Raw genomic sequence first — 21,424 nt, 5'->3', positions numbered from 1 at the left:
CATCTCAGGCATCTGCACACACGCACAGGCCAGGCTCGGACCAGCTGGCCGGGTTCTCGAAGAGGCATTTCCCGTGGGGCTCCTGGGGCACCCAGCCTAACGATTCACACAGCTGCCCTGACCCCCGGCAGGGCCCGGAACTTTCCAGGCCCTCTTGCACAAGTCTAGCCCGGGGCCTAACGCGACGGCCCCGGGGTCAGACCGTCTGCGCCTGTGGGCCAGACCCCCAGCTCCCCGGGGCCTCCACGCCCTCGCCTATACACCGGGGATAATCACAGGGCCGTGGGGACTGTGCTGTCACAGCTCAGCGTTTGGCACACGGTACTCACTCGGGACACATGGTTGCTCCTGCTTTGGGCACCAGGGCCTGTGCCAAGCGGGCCAGGAGAGGAGGTGCGGTTCAGGTCAGTTTTGCTCCCGACGGAGCTGTGTAGGGGGCAGGCTGAAGCCGGGAGGGGACGCAGGTCTACGGGAGCGGACATCCGCCATTTACCACGAGCGGATTCCGTGAGCATCTTAGACAACTGTCCAGACCCCTCCACAGACTCGGGAGTTTCCCACCGACGCGGGACGCGGCGAGCCCTCCGCCTCAGACCCGCGCCCACCTGCCTGCCGTGCGTGCACGTCACACCCACCGAGGCCGCCTCCCGCGGAGGACGCCCTGGGGCCTGAACTTCCTCCAGCAGACAGCGTCCTCTTCCCTCGCACTGAGTCCCCGTCCAGGTCCCCGAGCCCCGGAGACCCGAGTCGTCCCCTGGCCCTCAGCCCGCAGCCCGCCATGTCACAGGCCGCGAGCAAGGCTGCCCCCAGGGGGTGGAGGCCAACACCCCAACAGCAGCCCAGAGCAGGCGGCACAGGCGCATCTGTGAGCCTCGGCGTGGACCCCCGGGCGGGGGGAGGGGGAGAAATTCCAGGAAGCCTCGGAAATGGAAATCACCGGGCTTCCTGAGAGGGGAGGGAAGATGGGGCCTCGCAGACAGGACCCCGCAGCCCCTTCAGATGCCTCACTTACCCAGGGCTCCTTGGCAGATGTCTGTGCGGGTGGCCCCTCCAACAATAAACTCGGGGTCGTCGCAGATCTCCTGGGAACGAGACCCACAAGGTGCCATCAAGCCACCAGCACACGCTTTTGCGGTCAGGACACCTCGGTTCCCGGTGGGCACAGCAGGCGCCTTCCCCCCCCCCCACTCCCCCCTCGGAGAAGTTCTGCGGTTAGAGACAGACCGCCCTGGGTCCTTATCATTCCCCTGCTCCGGGGAACCCCAGGACTCGTGTCGCCACGCCCGGGGCCACGATGCCACCTCTCTGCCACGTGTGGAGTCCCTTCAGCCTCCGGAGCTGCCCCGCCAGCCACGCCAGCCCCCCTCCTCTGTCCCTGCACCTCTCCCCGCCCAACTCTCTCCTGTTTCGCCTCAGACCACGTTTCATGACTCACTGCCGCCTCCTCCAGGAAGCCCTCCTTCACCGCCCAGCCCTCGCTCATCTCCGGGATTCTGGGCCCCAGCGCACTTGTACTCTGCGGTTTGGTGTTTAGTTGTGCCCTGTCTGGTGGTGCTGCCGGGTACGTGCAGGGGAACTTTCTAGCCTTCTGAATTCATTCACGGGGCCAGGACACTTGCAGCATCCACGTCCTGTGAACCTGCCGTAGAGCAGGGCTGCGTGTGGCGCTTTATCTCACGGAGCCCCTCCGGGAACACAGATGGGCGTGTCCCCACTCTGCGGGTGAGGACGCAGGCGAAGGAGATAAAACCACGGAGCACAATGTGCGGGAAGTTACAGCGAGCGCTCTGTGACAGAGGGCACCGGGATTTGAACTCACGGGCACACAGCCAGCTCTTTCTGCTCCGGAGCTCCTCTAACTGATTAGCAACAAGTCTCTGAGGGCGTTCAGGCCTCGGGATTGTCCCGCAAGTGGCCTGGTGGGAGCCACTGTTGAACCGTTCTGGCCCCTCCTGCCGCCCTCCCTCGGTGTTTCCGGACTCTGAAGCGCTCACCCCACCCCAGAGCCCCAGAGGAAGCCGGGGCATAAATCAGGGTTCTCGTCAGCTCCGGCAAACCCGGTTTGCAAGGGCTCCACCCCACGGCCCCCGGAGCACCCCTCCGGTCAAGCAGGAGCCTTTCCCGGGTGTGCCCCGGTCCGGCCCCTGCCCTGCAGCCGAAATCTGCAACAAAGCACATTCCTTTCGTGCCCAGGTCGGTCTGTTTCGGGGGACGGACAGTGAGAACGAGCTTCTGCCAAGGCGAGCTCCCCGCCAGCCGAGCACCCCTGCAGCAGACTAACCTGCACACGGGGCTCCCGCCGCTGTTCCTCCGTGTGCCGGGTGCCTAACCCCGATGGATTTTTCCAGGGGGCTGCAGGGGCAGCCCTGTCAAAGAAGGCTCCAGGGGTGCTTAGAAAACCGACCCTTGTGCCCAGCATGGGGGCACTGGATTCAGCAGGGCTGTGACAGTCCCAGGGGGGCGGCCGAGGGTGTGGGCTCTGGATTTACACCACCGGGGTCGGAACCCAGGCCCTGCCACTTCAGCGGGTTCTAGGACCCTGGCGAGTTCCTTCCCCTCCTTTGGCCTCAGTTTCCTCATCTGTAAATGGGGACGGTGTGACAAGTATGCTGAGACGCCTCTGTAAGCGCTCCACAGACATCACCTGTTATTATTATCAGGGGAAGACAAGTTGCTGATCCCCCCGGAGCCCAGAGGCAGGAGAAGAAGGTTTGAGGCGGTGTAAGCGAGTCCTGAACCCCTCGGGGAGGTTTGTGCTCAGGGAACAATGGGACTCACGCCTGTCCTAGCTGTGGTTTCCTGCCTGCGTAACTGCAGCCCCCTCCCCAGCCCGTGAGCTCCAGGCCTGGGAAGGAGCACACCCTCTGCCCTCCTGCGCCGACCCCTCCCTGCTCTCCCTTCCTGGGGACCCTGTTCCCCCACCTCTTCCTCTCTGCCTGTCTCCCACCCCTTCCTCCTCGGTGACTCAGCACAGGTCGTTCTCACCTGCCACGGCCTCTCAACCCCCAAATCCGGCCCTGCCCACCACTAACCTGTCCCCTTCCACAGACACCCTCAGAATGTAGCTGGGACACTCCCCCCTTGGAGGCCACAGCAGCCAGGCGCTGCACCCCTTCCCGCGGCACTTGCCCTGTTAAAGTCACCAATGACCTTGCTCGTGTCCAAATCCGGGGGCCATTTTGTCTCCCCTGCCTGACCCCAACCGCAGCGGTGCTGGAGAAGTTAGGGCGGAGGCAGAGGGCAGCTGCAAGCCGAGGGCTCCGCACACCCACAGACTGGACAGCCTCCTGGTTCCACCCCGGACACCCGTGAGAGCACATATTAACTTTTGCAGGCCCCCATTTCTTCAACCGCCGAATGGGACCGTAACAGCCTCCCCTAAGCAGCGGTCCTGAAACGGCTCCAGGCCTCTTTCCTGTCTGGAAGCCCTACAGGCATTTCCACCTGCCCCTAAAGTCGAAAGAGGCAGAAACTATATGCACTGTGCCTGGTACACAGTAGGTACTCAGTTAATGCTTACGGAATGAACGCAGGAGTTAAGTGAAGGAGTGTGTAAACGCACTTTGTAAACTGTGAGTGAAGTGCTATGCTAATGCCAGGGGAATGCGCTGTCTTCTCGACCACTTCCACAACTATAATTTCAGAGGAAGCTCGTTACAGTCCTGCATTCATTCACTCACTCATTCCGCGAAGAATCGCCATCTCTCTGTTCACGGACATATTCCAAACACTGGAGACAGAGCCCGGCATCGAATATGTGCTCCGTAAATATTGCTGGATGGGTGAATGGATGTTGCAAAGAGCATTAGCCCTGCTGGGCTCTGGGGTATATCGGTGAATGATACCCAAGCTGGCCCCCTGGCCCCCCCAGTTCAGTAGGAAGGACCATAATATGCAACTGTCTCTCTAAATTGTGAAAATACCTGAGGGAAGTCCACAGGGTTCAGTGATGAATAACAAAAGATAAAGAGAGATAAAGAGAAAAACATTTAGGCAACATGTTTCCTTTTAGATGAAGAAATGGAGGCAGAGACGTTAAATGGTTCAGGCAGGGTCACCCCTCAGGTGACAGAGAATGAACTCAGGGTCCGGGGCATTCCTACAGCACTTGCGGCCTATGGGGGGCGGGGGTTTGGGGGACCAGGAGGTGACCTGGGAGGTACAGAGGAGTGGTCGCGGGGCAGCAACCTTGCTCTCCCGTCAGGAATCTAGAGGCTGGATCCTTGTTTAGGTCTGGTGGGGGAAGCCATGAAGTCTGCGGAGGTGCAGGTGTCAGGGGATCCAAGGCCAGCTGGGGTTGGGGGGGGCGGGGGGACGCGACCGGATCAGAGGGCAAGCTGTCCCAAGGCCTGCCCAGGCAGGAGGTACAGGACAAGGGAGCTTAGAGGGGCCCCGAGCTTCCCCAGGGACGATTGTGGGCCAGGCAACGAGGAGGAACATCTGGCCCTTGCCGCACCACCCCAGCCCTTCCTTAATCATCAGGGTAAATATTTGGCCGAGGTCTGGCCAGCTCCCATCTGGAAAACTAAACAGGGAACTCTGATTGGACACATGTAACCACCACGCATGAGACAGTCCTCACTCACAAAGGCCCCAGGCTGTGGATCCCGCCCTCCTCGAAGCAGACCGAAGCAGCCCGAGGCAGAGTTGGAGCCCCCTTTTCCTGGTCACATACTGCGTGCCTCCCAGCTCCCTCCTTTCCCCGCAGCCCCTCCTCCCGCCATCTCCCCACGGGACTCCGATTAGTTTCCTCGGGACCCCCTGACGTCACCGCGACTTTCCGTGGAGTCCGAAGGCGGCTCCCCGGCCTGCGCTGGAGGGCAGGGCGCGCCGGACCGGCTGGGGCAGCGCCGGGGCGGGGAGGGGCCGGGCCGCGGGGCGGACGAGCGGGCGCCGAGTAACGGGGAGGGGCGCGCTCCCGGCGGCCGGCGCAGGCCCTCGGCCAGAGGCCTGGACCCCGCACCCCGGACCCCCTGTCCCTCCCCCGGACTCCTCCCCGGGCCCCCTGCCCCCCCCCCGGACTCCTCCCCGGACCCGCGCACCCCTCCCATGCCTCCGGGTTCCCCCCACCGCGCGCCCCGCCGCGCCGCCTACCGTGGGCCGCTTCCACACGATGCCCTGCGTCTTGCTGGAGTAGGGTCCCAGCTCCTTGAAGCCCAGGGAAGAAGGGATGGCCGGGAAGGAGGGGTCCTGGAAGAGCGTCCCGGCCTCCAGGCACTCGTCCCGCAGCGCCTCGTAGTCCTGGTTGAGGTACTTGATGGCCTTTTCGTGCGAGCCCAGCCCGTCGGCCGCCTCTCGGTCCTTCGCCAGCTTGGCCGCGATGCCGGCCATGGTGGGGGTCTGGGCAGGGGCGCGGCGAGCGAGGGCCGGTTCTGCAGGGGCGCGGCGAGCGAGGGCGAGCCTGTGTCTGCAGGGGCGCGGCCGGGCCCGGTGCGCTGCGGCTGGACTGCGGTCTGCAGCTCTGCAGGCTGTGATTCCCCCAGCGGGAGGCGCCCCCTCCCGGCGGGGTGTGGCCTCGGCGCCGCGGGGTGTGGCCTCCGGGCGGGAGTGTGGCCTGGGCGCCGGCGCCGTGGGCGGGGGTGTGGCCTTCAGGAGGGATGTGGCCTCGGCGCCGCGGGGCGTGGCCTCCCGGTGGGGGTGTGGCCTCCCGGCGCAGAGCACGGTTGGGGCGGGGGTGCCTCCCCGCGGGGGTGACCTCGGCGCCGTGGGCGGGGTCCGCCCCCTGCAGCCGGACCTATAGCTCACTCAGCACCCCCAGGGCAGGAAGGGGGGGGGACTAGATTCGCTGCCATCAGTTAGTCCCCGACTTTGTGCCAGACACTGTCCCAGCGGCTCTGCAGAGGTCACCTCGTGGGAGCCTCGCAGCGACGCCCTGGTCTCACAGGTGCGAGCGCCCGGCCCACCCACTACCACTGTCGCACACCTGGCCACCGGCAGCACCGGGTTCCAAGGCCTCCAGGCCTGTGATGATCACGGGCAGGGCTGCCGGGCTGGGAAATACAGACATCTTCGCAGGTGAATTCGAATTTCAGGTTAACACCAGTATTTTTTTAGCGTAAGTGTGCCCCAGATACTGCAGGGACGTACTTACACTAAAAGGCTCAGTCGGTGGAGCGTGGGGCTCTTGATCTTGGGGTCGTGAGTTCGAGCTCCACGTGGAGAGTTGGTGATACAGATTACTAAAAAACAGGTAATGGTTGTTTGTTGAAACTCACACTGAATGGGGGGCTTGTGTCAATACTGGCAGAGTGTTCGGAGAACAGTGTAGGGTGACCGGTCCTGGGACAGAGCTGGGACGGCGCGGGGTGTCTGGTCCCGGGACAGAGCACGGACAGCGCCGGGTGACCGATCAGGGACAGAGCGTGGATTGGCAGCTCCTGGGTGGGGGGGGGACTGGGTGGCCCAGGCCTGCATGTCCTGCATCTCCCCGGCACTGATAGGCAGGTGTCTGTGTGTCAGTGCGAAAAGGGGTGGATTAGCCCTCAGTTACCCTCTCCACCCCATCCTATGGGCCATGTGACCTTGTCCGGAAGACTTTTTATTTATTTATTTGTTTGTTTTAATTTCATTATTTTTTTAAAGCTTATTTATTTATTTTGACAGAGACTGAGTGAGCCTGAGAACGGGGGAGGGCAGAGAGAGAGAGAGGGAGAGAGAGAATCTCAAGCAGGTCAGCACAGAGCCCCACGCGGGGCTCGAACTCACAAATCGTAAGACCATGCATGACCTGAGCTGAAATGAAGAGTCGGACGCTTAAGCGACTGAGCCACCAGGCGCCCCTCAATCCTGCATTCCTAACTGGCTTCTTTTTTAGTTTCTCCTTTGAACTATTAAAAAACAAAAAACAAAAAACACCTACTAGTTCCCTCCTTCTTTAATGAGTTAAATAAAATCTTGGACATATGTTCATCTTATACTTTCATGGGAGTCATTATTTTATTCTTTTAAGAAAGTATCTTTTAACACACTTGTGCGCAGGCCTCGGTGTTAACTTCCTGTTTACAGGTGTGATGGGGAGTAGGGGGCGTCTTCATTCCGTGTCCTCCGCAGAGGGAACAGGGACCAGCAGGGCTTAATGGGGTGCAGGTTTTAATTTAACATAAAAAAGCCTGCACACTGGCCCGCACCGGGGAACGGACTGCCTTGTGACCCCGGGTACAGCCGCACTGGGGTGCTCCCAGGGTGGGGGGGGCCCGACTTTGCGGCACATCAGAACCACATGGAAGCATGTGGTTACAAATGCAGACTCCAGGCCTGCCACACCCAGATGCTGATTCCATAGGAAGTGCTAAGGCTTTGATGGTTGAGGACCAGCAAGGTGGGGCTGTGGGGTCAAGGACAGGCCACCCCAGAATGTGCCCCTGTGGCAGAGTGATTATTCCAGAGAAACACCGGGCCCAAGGGCCTTCAGACCCTCCTCCTTCCAGTGGAAACAAACCCCCACGTGAAAAATACCCTTCCTGCTGTAACAAGTGAAAAGACACACCCTCATCACCAGAGATGGGGCCTTGAGCGCCGAGAAAGCGGTGGAAACAAACCTGCTGACTTTCTTACTCGTCCACGACCTCAGCCCAAACTGCAGAGAATTCCATACTGGTTAAAGCTCACAAACCACAAACCCCTGTTTTCCTTAACCTGTCAATTCCTCACAAACTTCTCGTCTCTTCGTCTACACCGTGTAAAAGCTGCCTGACTTGGTCATCTCTTGGGTCCCAGTTTCATTACTGGGCCTCTGTGCGTGTGTTCTGTGCGTGTGTGAAGCAGCTTTGGGCCTTTCCCCTGTTGATCCGTTCCGTGTAAATTGAATTCCTTTTTTTTTAATGTTTAATTTTTTAGAGAGAAAGAGAGACAGAGTGTGAGAGGGGGGAGAGGCGGAGACAGAGGGAGTCACAGAATCCGAAGCAGGCTCCAGGCTCTGAGCTGTCAGCACAGAGCCTGACGCTGGGCAGGCTCGAACTCACAGACTGTGAGATCATGGGCTGAAGTCAGATATTTAATGGACTGAGCAACAACCCCAGTGCCCCCATGTAAATTGATTTCTTAGTCCAGCCGAGGACTTGGAGGAGGAAGAACTCCCCCTCCCCAAAAGGGCCCTGCCGCTGGGGGAGGGGGGTGCTGCCACTGGGTGGGGGCCCTGCTGCTGGGGGGCAGGTGACCTCTGAAACCCTTTCTAGCCAAACACCGCATGGCCTGAGGGCTCGCTGGCAGGTGGCCTGACCCAGCCTGGAGGTTTATTTCCAACATCATCAGGTGCTGGTTTCTTCTTGGCGGCAAAGTCAGCACTGGCTTGTTCTCGAGGCTGTTTCCGTAGGGAGTGGCTGCATTCTGAAGGAACTCTCTCTGCCCCTCAACATCTTTTGGAGACTGCCTGTTGCTTTTCACTTACTAAATTTCCCCGGAGAGGCGGAGAGGCGGGAGCCTAGGATTTGGGAATTGCATTTGGCCACCTGGAGTATTTGTTCAGATTCAAGAACTGAGCCCTTGGGGCGCCCCGGCGGTGGGCTCAGTCAGGGGAGCTAACTCTTGATCTCAGGGTGGGGAGTTCGAGCCTCACACTGGGTGTAGAGGTGACTTTAAAAAAAGGCCTAAAAAAAAGAAAAAAAGGGAAGAAAAGAAAAAGAACTTAGCCCTTTGCACCAAACGCTTTAGGAGCGGAGTCACCGGGCACCCCTTTCTATGGAGTGACCCTACATTTGAGGGTTTGGGTTTGTATTCGCCAGTATCGTCCCTGTCCCCCATCGATGGCCAGGTGCCGCTGCCTGCCTTGGATGACACGGGGCCACTGGTGTTGGCTTCCAGCTCGTAGGTTTAAGGAGAACACAGGAAGCTGTTAACTTGCTTACCGTCTGACTTCTGATTTCCCCTGGGCTCCCCGGATTTCCTCCTGGCCCCGGGATCTTGGGAGAAGACCTGTCCACCTGGCCAGTGTGACAGAGCAACCAGGGGCACTCACCCTCCTGCCAGACTCCTGGAGGCCAGCTGAGCCCCCGGGGATGCGGTTCCTCCCGGCCTGGCCTGTGCTGCTCGTCCTCTACCCGACCCAGGACCCGGACCCAGGACCCAGGACCCAGACCCAGGACCCAGGACCCAGGACCCAGACCCAGGATCCAGGACCCGGACCCAGGACCCAGGACCCAGACCCAGGATCCAGGACCCGGACCCAGGACCCAGGACCCAGACCCAGGACCCAGGATCCAGGACCCGGACCCAGGACCCAGGACCCGGACCCAGGACCCAGGACCCAGGACCCGGACCCAGGACCCAGGACCCAGGACCCGGACCCAGGACCCAGGACCCGGACCCAGGACCCAGGACCCAGGACCCGGACCCAGGACCCAGGACCCGGACCCAGGACCCAGGACCCAGGACCCAGGACCCGGACCCAGGACCCAGGACCCGGACCCAGACCCAGGACCCAGGACCCAGGACCCAGGACCTAGGACCCAGGACCCGGACCCAGGACCCAGGACCCAGGACCCAGGACCCAGGACCCAGGACCTAGGACCCAGGACCCGGACCCAGGACCCAGGACCCAGGACCCGGACCCAGGACCCAGGACCCAGGACCCGGACCCAGGACCCAGGACCCGGACCCAGGACCCAGGACCCAGGACCCAGGACCCGGACCCAGGACCCAGGACCCAGGACCCAGGACCTGGACCCAGGACCCAGGACCCAGGACCCAGGACCCAGGACCCAGGACCCGGACCCAGGACCCAGGACCCAGGACCCAGGACCCAGGACCCGGACCCAGGACTCAGGACCTGGACCCAGGACCCAGGACCACCAGCTGGCTGCCCACCAGCCTGCAGGCCTCTGCACACAGGGCTGTCCTCACAGAAGAACTTCGCTGTCCTGAGAGACTCAGATTTATTTCAGACGCACACAACGATTACTGCCCCCACCACTGGACAAGCGACAGTTTTTAAAACCTGAATAAACAGCGTTCTTTATATTTTCGGAGGCTCTCACACGACGCTGTCTCACCGGATCCGGCAAAATCCCATCTCTTTCGGACCATACAATCCCTCACACAGGAACACACACACCCTAGGGCCTCGCCCTGGAGAACCTTCCTGCCGTGACTCACCCAGGCCTGGGCAGTGGATGAGTCACAGAGGCTGGGATCACCCCAAGCGGGAGGGGCCCCGGCTTTGAGGGCCAGCCGTGTGTGTGTGTGTGTGTGTGTGTGTGTGTGAGAGAGAGAGACACACACAGAGACACGGAGAGAAATGGAGACCGTGTGTGTGTATCAGAGACAGAGACAGGGAGAGACGTGTATTTGGAAGAGAACACATTCTTCCCCACAATCACGGGCAGGGAAGGGGTCGGTGGGGTGTGGTCTTCTAGGCCAGCCTATCGGGGCCTCTCTGCTCCAGCGACTGGAATGTTCTGGTCCTTGCGAAACACCATCACCGATGCCTCAGGAAGACGTGATAAGAAGGAAGTGCGCTGGGTTTCAGTTAGCGCGGGGGAAGGGGTCTTGTGTATTTGTGGGTTTGTCTGCTGGGGTCTGTGGTTGAGCAGAGGGCTGGCTCACACACACACACACAGACACACACACACACACACACACACACACACCACCTGCCATCCACTCACCTGCTGGCGGACCCTGGGGCCGCCTCCACATCCTGATTGTTGTAAAGAATGTGGCCGAGAGCATGGGGGAGCAGGTGTCTTTCCGGGTTAGCGTTTTCCTTTTCCTTCCCCGGGCAAACCCTCACAACAACCCTATGACACAGGTCTTGTTACGTTTTCCACATTTGCAGACGAGGAAACTGAGGCACCCAGCGGTTCAGTGCCTTCCCCGGGGGCACCGGGCGGGTGCTGAGTGTCGCCTTCGGGAACCTCGGCCCTGAACGCGGGCGTGTGGTGTGCTGGGCCAGTGGGGGGTGGGGGGAGGACGAACCCTCTTGGCTGCCACCCTCCGCACCTTGCAAGCCGCAGTGGCCACGGTCAGCCATGGGATCCCCGACCCTATGTCCAACCCCGGCTTCTCACTGTCCCTCTCCAGCCCGGCTCAGCCTGCGTCCTGTGTACATGATCGGGCGCTTCCTGCCTCGCAGCCCGCCCGGCCTGCACCTCCTGCTCCCAGCCTCCCACCTCCCATCACTGCCGAGTGTAAACGCAGTCAGTGCTCGCCCAGAATAGCCGGGTACTTCCCCTGGCCCTGGCCCCGGCCGAGGCCTCTGTCTCCTCTGGAGGCTAGTCCCCTCCTCCCTCTGTCTCTCCCGCCCCCCCGCCCCCTGCACCTTACACACACAGATTTATTGTTTAGAATACTAATGTGAGTTTCCAGGCACAGCTAGTGGTGCCCAAGTCAGTCTCCACACGATTTATGATTTAATCTCGGTGGGGTTTAAAGCCTGGAAAGCCGTTTCTTTGTGTCGGTCCCTCGTACCGATTGGGTCAGCACCAGAGCCCAGCCCAGGCGGTCACTGCCTGAGTGTCGGGCTCTTCCTTGGCCCCGAGAGAGGCTCTGCCCAGCAGTTCCCGGGAGAGAACACGAGACCCTGCCCGGGGCCAAATAAGGGAATATTACAAAAGGGGCCTCCCTGCCGAGTCTTGGTGTGAGTCACTTCTGAGCCATGTGGCCACACAGTGTCTGACTCAGAGATTCTCCAGCTCTTAGCAGAGGTGGAGGAGGAGGGCTGGACCATCTCCTTGTCCAACCCCCGCGGATGGGGAGCCGAGGCCAGAGCAGAAGGTCCGGCAGCCGCAGGGGAGCGCGCGGGCCTGGGTCCGGACACACACAGCGGCTACGCCCAGCCTCTGTCCCTGTGCCTCTGACCCGGCTGGGGACACCTCTGCTTCCTGACTCACACTCAGAGGGGAGTGTCGGGGAGGGATTTCCTTCCGCCCCAGCAGTCCAGAAACTGCTCCAAAATGCAAGTCACGGCAAGACAGGGATGCTCCCTAAGCAAGACGGGGGTGCTCCCTAATGCAAATTCTGTGGTGTGGATTTACTATAAATCCAAAAGCACAATAAGGAACAATTAGAACTATCACCTCGGCACTTTCTGTGACTTCTCTGCTCCTGCCTGCCACACGTGTCTGTGAGTCCGATTCCCTGCTGGCCTGAAAGTGCCCCAACTGGACGGACTTTCTTTGTGGCCTCGTGGTCCTGGCGTAGCGCCTGACCGTGGGCCCCAGGATCCCCGAGGCAGAGCCCGCTGGTGTGTTCAGGGTTCGTGTCCTTGGCCCAGGGTGGGGGAGGTGCAGCTTGGGGCCCCGCGTCCCGTTGAAGGGTCTCCCAGTTGACAGCCTTGAGGAGCTCTGATTGAATGTCCACCAGGATTGTTCCCGCCTCTGTGTTTAGGGTGGGGTGTGCACCCTCTGCCTCAGAGAACCGGAAGATCTGTCCCCTAGGGTGGGGCGACCTGTGCTCGGGACAAAGGTGAGACCAGGCCCTGCTAGCATTTCCTGCCGCCTTCCTCCTCCTCCTCTGTCAGCGTCAGCGACTGGGCTGGCCGGCCCTTCCTTCAGGCGCTGGTACAGTGCTGGGGAGTCTGCTCAGGACACACAGCCCCCCCCCCCCACCGCCCACTTCTACCCCAGGAGCATTTCCAAGCCAACTGAGTAACCCAGGGACTCCCCGGGCCTGTTGGGAATTCATGAGTGGGGTTGGGGAGGGGGTGGGGATCGTGCTGGTGTGAGGGGCCAGGGGAGGACAGACGTGAAGCCTGGAGGTAGGGACAGACTGCGTCCCCTAGGGCTTGTAAAGGCAGTGAGGGAGTCAAAGGAGGGTTGGCGGGGGAAGGTCCTCGTCAGAGGGGTGGGGGCGGCTCCTGGCTGCAGGGGGCAGGGGTCTGGGCAGAGATGCGCCCCCGCCCTGCAGGAATGCTGTACCGAAGGCCCCTTTCTGGAAGCAGAGCTCTGGGCAGGGACGGTGGCCCCCCAGCCCTCCTTCCCGGGTCCTGCTGGAATAGGACTGATAGGCTGGAAGACAGCTGTCCCCATGGATCCTCCCCCCACCTCGGCTGTCCTCACAATGGATCCCAGACTATGGGCTCCCTGGTGAGGAGACACCCCCTCCCCACCCTTTGGGGCAGCCGGATGGTTGCTTGGAGCCTCAGAGTCCTAACAGCCCCGGAGATTTCCCAGAACGACAAACCTGAGCCTGGGGTGACCCTTCACACCCAGGAGCTGCTCTCCTTCGTGGCCTGCAGGGCGTAACCACCTGGCCGGGGCGTCCTCGGTGCCTCGTCGGCTCCACCGTGCGGCCGAGCGCAGCATTGTGGCTTCAGAGCAGGAGAAACCCCAGTTGAGCAGCGAAAGGCTTTGGATACGTTTCAGTATAAACAGCTGAAATGGAGAAAGTGTGTTGGCGGGGTGGGGGTGGGGGGGGTCTAAGGCAGCCACAGAGGCAGATTGTAAAGCCCTCTGGTGGGATCCCGCCCCGCCCCTTTGTCTCCTCTCTAATCTGTCTGTGTCTGTCTATCTCTGTCTGTCTCTGTCTGCCTGTCTATCCAGGTATCTGTTATCCCGACCACCTGTTTACCGATCCGTTGATCTGACCATCCATCCACCTGTCTGTGTAATGTGTGGTCACGTGCAGCTCTGGGCTTCGGCCGTGAACAGGACTCAGTCGGGCCTGGGCTCACAGAGGATCTAGTGGCCGTGATTAGCCCTGATCATTGCTGTGGTGGGAAGTGCCTACTGAGGACCCTCACTCAGACTTGGGGAGACTTGGAAGGTTCCAGCGAGGAAGTCATAACCAAGCAGAGGCCCAGAGCTGGCTCAGCTCCTGTGAGGTGGGCGGGCGACGGGAGAGGTCGCCGAGGAGAGCGGAGATGTCTGGGCAAGTCCAGACCGCGAGAACAGGGCTTCAGCCAACACTTTTAACGTGAGTGTGGCAATCGGCTTTTGGGGCAGGAGGGCTTGGTGCCCACCAGCTCAGTGGTGGACACATCTGTGTGCTCCCCAGCTAACAGGCCCACCCGAGGATTTCTGTCTTTGTTTTTATTTTTATTTATTTATTTATTTTAACATGTTATTTATTTTTGAGACAGAGAGAGACAGAGCATGAACAGGGGATGGTGAGAGAGAAAGGGAGACACAGAATCTGAAACAGGCTCCAGGCTCTGAGCTGTCAGCACAGAGCCCGATGCAGGGCTCGAACTCACGGACTGCGAGATCATGACCTGAGCCTAAGTCGGACGCTTAACCAACTGAGCCACCCAGGCGCCCCAGGATTTATGTTTTTAAATGATAGTTTTATTCATTCATTTATTCACTCATAAGTAATGTCTATGCCCAACGTGGGGCTCGAACTCACAACCCCAAGATCCAGAGTCGCATGCTCTACCGACCAAGCCAGCCAGGCGCCCCGGACTTTCTTATCCTTTAGGAAAATGTAATTTTGTTTGACTTGTTATACACCATTGAATAGGGTCTCGACTCTATAAGGTTATATGTTAGCATGTAGGTTTTTGTCTGGTGCTGATGCAAATAATTCCTTTCGGGTAAAAAATACGAGAACAAAGTCTCCCAACCAAGGTTGTCCCTTCCTTGTCCTGTATGACATTAGCCAGTTTTGTGTATATCCTGGAAGTCCTGTTTTAACATTCTTTATTCCGAGCTAGGATATTTAGCCTAATATTAATATTTAATTTAAGCAGCTTGGTCATCCTGCTGGTTCCCTGTTAATTAGGCAAATAAATTGTAGAAACCTTAGGTAAATAAATGCAGGCTGACTTTATATTTACGAAAGTGAATTCAGCTTCTAAAAAGTTATCCTGTTGTCATGTGAGTTCACGGTGACCCTTGATTCCAAATGAAGACCATGTGCCTTGTTTTAAAGTTCCCTCTCTCCTGGGTGCCTGGCTGGTTCAGGTGGTTGGGTGTCCAACTTCAGCTCAGGTCATGATCTCGCGGTCTGTGAGTTCGAGCCCCGCGTCGGGCTCTGTGCTGACCGCTCAGGGCCTGGAGCCTGCTTCGGATTCTGTGTCTCCCTCTCTCTCTGCCCCTCCCCCATTCGCACTCTGTCTCTCTGTCTCTCTCTCAAAAATAGATAAACATTACAAAAAATAAAGTTCCGTCTCTCTGCATTTGTAACGCTCTTCTCCAGCAATGAGAACATGACTTCCATCATTCTTTTTTTAATTTTTTAATTTTTTTAATTAATTTTTTAAATTTATTTTTGGGACAGAGAGAGACAGAGCATGAATGGGGGAGGGGCAGAGAGAGAGGGAGACGCAGAATCGGAAACAGGCTCCAGGCTCCGAGCCATCAGCCCAGAGCCCGACGCGGGGCTCGAACTCACGGGCCGCGAGATCGTGACCTGGCTGAAGTCGGACGCTTAACCGACTGCGCCACCCAGGCGCCCCGACTTCCATCATTCTTAATGAATTTCCCCATTTTCTTTCTCCAGGGACGCCCAGAAAGTAGTTTGCAATTGCTGGCCCATGCTACTGTGCGAATCAAAACTAGTAGCCAGTGTTCAACATTTGTTCACAGTTCTTGTGGGTTTACTGAGGACACAAGGTCAGAATGCTGCAGGCAAAGCCTCTTGGATTAGTTCTTTCCCCGCTGTCTGTAGAGCCCGTGTCTGAAGCTTGCGGGTATTAGGACAGACAGCAAAATGGACGGCAGGATGGATGGCAGGACAGACAGCAGGACAGACCACAGGATGGACGGCAGGACGGATGGCAGGACGGCTGTCACAATGGATGCCAGGACGGATGTACGATGGATGTAGGACGGATGTCAGGATGGACGGCAGGACGGACGTCAGCACGGATGGCAGGACCGATGGCAGGACAGATGTAGGACTGATGCAGGACAGATGTCAGGACAGCGTGGGGCGCCCCGTCACCCGCAGCAGTGTTGCGAACCGTGGGGCTCCGTCCGCAGGACAACGGAGCGTTACTCTGCACAAGGGGTCCCGTAAACAGAAACATCAAATAGACACGCGGCAGAGTGTAAAATCAGGGTGTGACTTGTGTTTTCACCAGCCTTTGCCTGATATCCTACCCCTTAGTCCTTCCCAGCCCACGTGGAAGGTGACGGTATTGGCCCATTTTAATTAACTACAGATATTTTTCTGTTTATTGCTCTGAGAACTTGATGTCCCCAAGAGGGCCCCCGATCTTGAGAAGCAGCCCCAGTCCCCAGGGCCGGGCCGTTCCGAGCCGGTTTTAGACAAGGACACTCCTGATTGTTCAGTTGCATAGGCAGTGTTAGCGTCCTGGCGGTGAGGGAGTTTTTTTAATGACTTATCTAAATGACATCTTCACGTTTAGTTTTTAATCGCTGGGCTGTGTCTTACGCTCACGTAGGCGTCAGGAACAAGGCTCTGACAAAGACAAACTCCGGGCAAAATCCGGAGTTTCTCTGCGGGCCCCCGGCCCTCTCCCCTCCCCTGTATTCCGTGCGTACAGGGCCCCTACGATCTCTTCATCGTAGGCACGAAGTGTGAATAGCAGATAACAGCTCACGGTACGCCCTCTGGTGCACCCCTCCCGGATGGCCACTCGTGGGGCGGGAGGCGGCCCTCGCGGCCAGCTCGCCACATGCGGGGCTCAGTGCAAATGTGGCCACGTTCTTTAAAACCCAGGAAAGAAGTGCTGTTAAAATACAGTAGAACCTTGGTTTGCGAGCACAATTCATTCCGGAAACATGCTTGTAATCCAAAGCACTCGTATGTCAAAGCGAATTTCAATTGGCTCACTTGTGATCATGTGACGTTTGGTGTCACAGACGACTCGTATCTCGAGACATCGCTCGCTCCTCAGGTTAAAGTTTATTAGAAATGTTTGCTTGTCTTGTGGACTCACAGAACGAGTTCCTCGCAATCCAGGGTTTTACCTTATAAGGCTTTTTCCTTTAAAAATATACTTTACATATAAGAGGTAGTAATAGTGACATGTGTGGGGGGAACATAAACTTACAAACTGCAAAAAGAGGCCATTTTTGGTGTCATAATTTTCTATAATACAATGAATAATTGTGATTTATTAATTTGGTATCTTTATGTAATATGTATTTATTTTTGAGAGAGAGAGAAAGTGTGGGGAGGGGCAGAGAGAGAGGGAGACCCAGAATCCGAAGCAGACTCCAGGCTCCGAGCTGTCAGCACAGAGCCCGATGCGGGGCTCGAACTCATGAGCTGTGAGATCATGACCTGAGCCGAAGTCGGACGCTTAGCGGACTGAGCCACCTAGGCGCCCTTTAATTTGGTATCTTGATTGATGAAAAGATTTCTCTGGCTCACTTTGCTGAAAGTTCACTTACGGGATTTTCCATAGAACCGAAATCACCACGGGGATTTATATTTTCAAGAGGGTGAGCAAAGAGCACGAAGCCGCGTGCGTCCCTCCGAGCGCACGCCCGCGTGGCTGGCCTGCTCTGTTGCCGGCTGCGCTCTCGGGGAGCCGACGCTGAGCCGGGGTTCCGCATGCCTGGTGTTTACCGGGATCAGCATCTGTGGAAGGGGAACAGGGAGTCCCGGTCGGAGGGAGGAGTCAAAATGCAACACTGTTGTGACAGAGATTTGACCAGTCCCTTGGATGCCCTGGACGCCCCGTGGCCCAGGAGAGATGCGAGGTTGGGCCGGAATGTCTTTGTGGGCTCGTCCCTACCAGGCACTGGGTGCGGGCTGCCCCCGCTGCCCCCTGTGATTAGCACCAGGTTTGCCCCCTGTAGAGTCACCGCGGGAGGACACAACCTTCCCAGGTGACCTGCATCCTTCCGATGAGAGTGTGAGCAAACCGAGCCCGGCTGTATACACGTGACAATAATCACAGCCCAAAACACAAGTTGGGGGGCAGCCGGCTGGCTCAGTGGGCGGGGCGTGTGCCTCCCGCTCTCCTGTTTTATCGTCTGTCGGTGACGGCTGCCGAGACCCAGCATCTCACTAAGGCTGGCAGACTGTTGTCTCTTCCAGTTGTCTCTCACCCCTGCTCTGATTAGCCGAAATTCTTCTGTAAAGAAAAGCGTTGCTGGGGCGCCCGGGGGGCTCAGCCGGTTGAGCGTCAGGCTTCGGCTCAGGTCGTGATCTCATGGTTCGTGGGTTCGAGCCCCGCGTCGGGCTCCGTGCTGACAGCTCGGAGCCCGGAGCCTGCTTCGGATTCTGTGTCTCCCTCTCTCTCTGCCCCTCCCCTGCTATCTCTCTCTCTCTCTCTCTCTCAAATAAATAAACATTAAAAAAATAAAAAATAAAGTGTTGCCCAACCAACCATTTCCCCTGAAACACGGCGCATACAGGAGAGTCAGGTAAATGCACGTCCTTTCCCTTACTGATTTTCAGAACGCTCTGGTCATTTAAAGATAAAGACGGGTGTAAATATTCTTTATCAGCAGAAACAGCTAGCGGCCACCCTCTGGAGCAAACGGGAAAGCGCGAGCAGATCACTGCAGAGACAATGCTGTAGGGAGCGCTGGTTTAAGGAGTCCCCGAGGCTGTGGGGTGACCCAGGGCTCTGGGGGGCAGCAGAGACCAGCAGCCGCGGCCCCTTTACCGATGCCTTACTGCGGAGCATTGTCACTCATGGCTTGTCTCAGCTGGAACGTCAGGAGGCGTGAGGCCATGTGCCGGTCACGGGTGCAGGAGGAGCAGGGGCTGTTCCCGGTGTCCCAGTGTCCCCAGTGTCCCTGTTGTCCCCGGTGTCCCTGTTGTCCCCAGTGTCCCCATTGTCCCTGGTGTCCCCGTTGTCCCCAGTGTCCCCCATGTCTCTGTTGTCCCCAGTGTCCCCGACATCCCTGTTGTCCCTGGTGTCCCCATTGTCCCCAGTGTCTCTGTTATCCCCGGTGTCCCCGTTATCCCCAGTGTCCCCAATGTCCCTGTTGTCCCTGATGTCCCTGTTATCCTTGGTGTCCCCATTGTCCCTGGTGTCCCCATTGTCCCCGGTGTCCCTGTTGTCCCCAGTGTCTCTGTTGTCCCTGGTGTCCCTGTTATCCCCAGTGCCCCCAATGTCCCTGTTGTCCCTGGTGTCCCCATTGTCCCCGGTGTCCCTGTTGTCCCCAGTGTCTCCGTTGTCCCCGGTGTCCCCAATGTCCCTGTTGTCCCCAGTGTCCCCGTCGTCCCTATTGTCCCTGGTGTCCCCGGTGTCCCTGTTGTCCCCAGTGTTCCCATGTCCCAATTGTCCCCGGTGTTTCCATTGTCCCCAGTGCTCCCGGAGTCCCTGGTGTCCCCGGCCCTGCTCCCTGCAGCTGGAAGAGAAGGGTCCCGCCTCTGACAAATAGCAGGAGCCCAGCAGCTGTGTGGGGACTTGAGCACGAGAGAGCAGCTCCCCCAGTTCAACCCCCGTTTTCCATCGATTTTTTGTCTCTTTCGACAGTGTCAATATAGTGTCTTGGGAAAACACGTGGCTTTTAGGGGAGACGAGCCTGGGTTCAAATCCTCCTGCTGCTTAGCTTGGTGCTGCTGTGCTCTCATCTGTGACGCCCCGTCGGCGACAGCGGCTGTGGCCCAGACGGGACGATGTGAGCGCAGGGCCGGGCCGGGGGCTCCGCGTGTGGCACGCGCATGCGTGTGTGCATAACCGCGGGGTGGACCCCTGACCTGGGCCCGGGGGGCTTGGCCCCCCTCCAGGGCTGACGGCTGCATTCAGCTCACCAGGCGCTGTCTCCACCGGACGCGGGTGGCCTGGTCCAGCTCACAGCGCAGCCGTGTCCTCTGGGTCAGGTGAGCAAAGACCCGCAAGGAAAGTGACGTCTCCAGGTGACCGTGAGGATGGGACAGAGTGAGGCTGAAATCCGGGTCCGCTGTCCGTCCGGGGCTCCTGCTGGCTGCATCTAAACTACTATTTCTAGATACTTGTAGCCTTCTCCCAGCACTTCCTACTTTGTCTTGGTTTCAGTCACACGTGCAAACCTTTTCAGACTATCACACACGACATAAGAGCCCTCAGGGCACACGTGTACTTGAATTCCATACTTTTATCCCCGGGGCTCGATTTTTTTTGTGTCTTGCTAATCCAAGGACGCAAGACACAAAGCTTGCATGTGATTGCATGTTTAGTGAGTTATTCCTTCATTAGGCACGTACTGAACATCGGTTCTGTGTCCAGCACGGGGCCACAGCGGGGGGGTGTGTGTATCGGGGGAGAGACTCAGGGACGAACATGCAGTTTCCGCGTGGCGGAAGGTTCCGGGCACAGGAGGCGTGGCAGGAAAATTGCACACGGTGGGCAGGGAGTGGGGGGCGGGGGGCTCTCACCATCCGTTCTGCCCGAGGAGCACCCGATGGGCTGCGTGGGCATCAGGTGGCGAGAGTCCGGGTGCTGGGCCCGGGACACAGGATGTCACCCTCAAGGCAAGCTGAGGGGCCCCGAAACCCCTCATGTAACAGAATCATCTGGAGGTTGGAGGGATTTGGGAAGTCGGGGACACTGTTGCCGTGATCTGGGCCTGAAGGGATACAGAATTGTGCGGAGGCCGTGGCTTGGGGTGCAGCGAAGGGAAGGGACCCCGGCAATGATATCGAGGGATGCTTGGGGGAAAGACTGTCGCTTCTCTGCCATCTGAGGGTCCTGGCATGGCCCCGTCTCCCCGCTGAGGCCGGACAAACTCAGCTTTACGGTGGGTGCCTGGCGCCTGGCCCAGACCTGCCCACCTGCCTTCGCTCCCAGACCGTCCCCGGCTCAGAAGGTCAGAACTGGGTGCCGTGGAGGTCAGCTGGTCGGCTGGCCCGGAGCGCCCCGTGTCTGCAGATCCGGGTCCCGCCTCGGACCCTGTGACTCAGACCTGTTTTTGGAGGGCGGGATGGCGGCAGGGCCTCAGGGAAGCAGCGTTTTGGGCAAGCACTCCGGGGGATTCTCGCCCACACCGTGTGGCTTCCGGGCTGCTGTTCGCAAGTGACTACAAGCCTGGTGGCTCTAGAAGCGCAGAAGAAACACTTTGGCCACAGTTCCGGAGGCCGGAAGTCCACACTCTGTTTCCCTGTGGCTGTGGCCAAGGCCATGTGCCTGCAGAGGCTCCGGGGCTGGGTTCCCGGCCTCCCCCAGGTCCGGGGCTGGTGGCATCCGTGGCCTGTGGCTGCAACGCTCCAGCTGCTGTCCCGTGGGCACATCGCCTCCTCCTTTTTGTGCTTGACACGTCTGGCCCCGCCTGGGTCTCTCGAGGACACTCGTGGTTGCATTTAGGGCCACGATAATCTCCCCATTTCAAGAGCCCCAACTTAATCTTATCTGCAAAGATCCTTTTCCGAATAAGGCACTGCTCACAGGTCCCAGGGATTAGGTGTCCAGATCTTGGGCGACCATTCTCCAGGCTGCCACACACGCTAAGTTCAAAAATCCCTGATGTGTGAACGGGTGGTCTCTGGAGGGAAGGGGTGGGGAGGGGAGTGAGAAGGGGAGGGGAGGGGGCAGGGAGGGAAGGGAGAGGGTAGGGTGGGGAGGGGAGGGAGAGGGAGAGGAGAGGGGGAGGGGAGGGGAGGGGAGGAGAGGGTGGGGAGGGGAGGGGAGGGAAGGGAGAAG

At 58.9% G+C, this 21,424-nt stretch overlaps 1 protein-coding gene across 1 annotated transcript in view; it reads right to left on the bottom strand.

Annotated features, from left to right (window-relative positions):
* Positions 1-5,494, bottom strand: part of CAPN2 (calpain 2) — a 36,854-nt gene extending 31,360 nt beyond the window's left edge. The window contains exons 1-2 of the mRNA XM_043568087.1: positions 5,095-5,494; positions 1,013-1,082 (exon numbers count right to left, since the gene is read on the bottom strand). Of these exons, the coding sequence (XP_043424022.1) occupies positions 1,013-1,082; positions 5,095-5,331 (307 nt within the window). The 5' untranslated portion in view covers positions 5,332-5,494. The remainder of the gene's footprint in view (positions 1-1,012; positions 1,083-5,094) is intronic.
* Between the last annotated feature and the right edge of the window lie 15,930 nt (positions 5,495-21,424).

Source organism: Prionailurus bengalensis, chromosome E4, assembly GCF_016509475.1.
Source record: "Prionailurus bengalensis isolate Pbe53 chromosome E4, Fcat_Pben_1.1_paternal_pri, whole genome shotgun sequence".
Taxonomy (NCBI): domain Eukaryota; kingdom Metazoa; phylum Chordata; class Mammalia; order Carnivora; family Felidae; genus Prionailurus; species Prionailurus bengalensis.
This window is presented reverse-complemented; position numbering and strand designations above follow the sequence as displayed.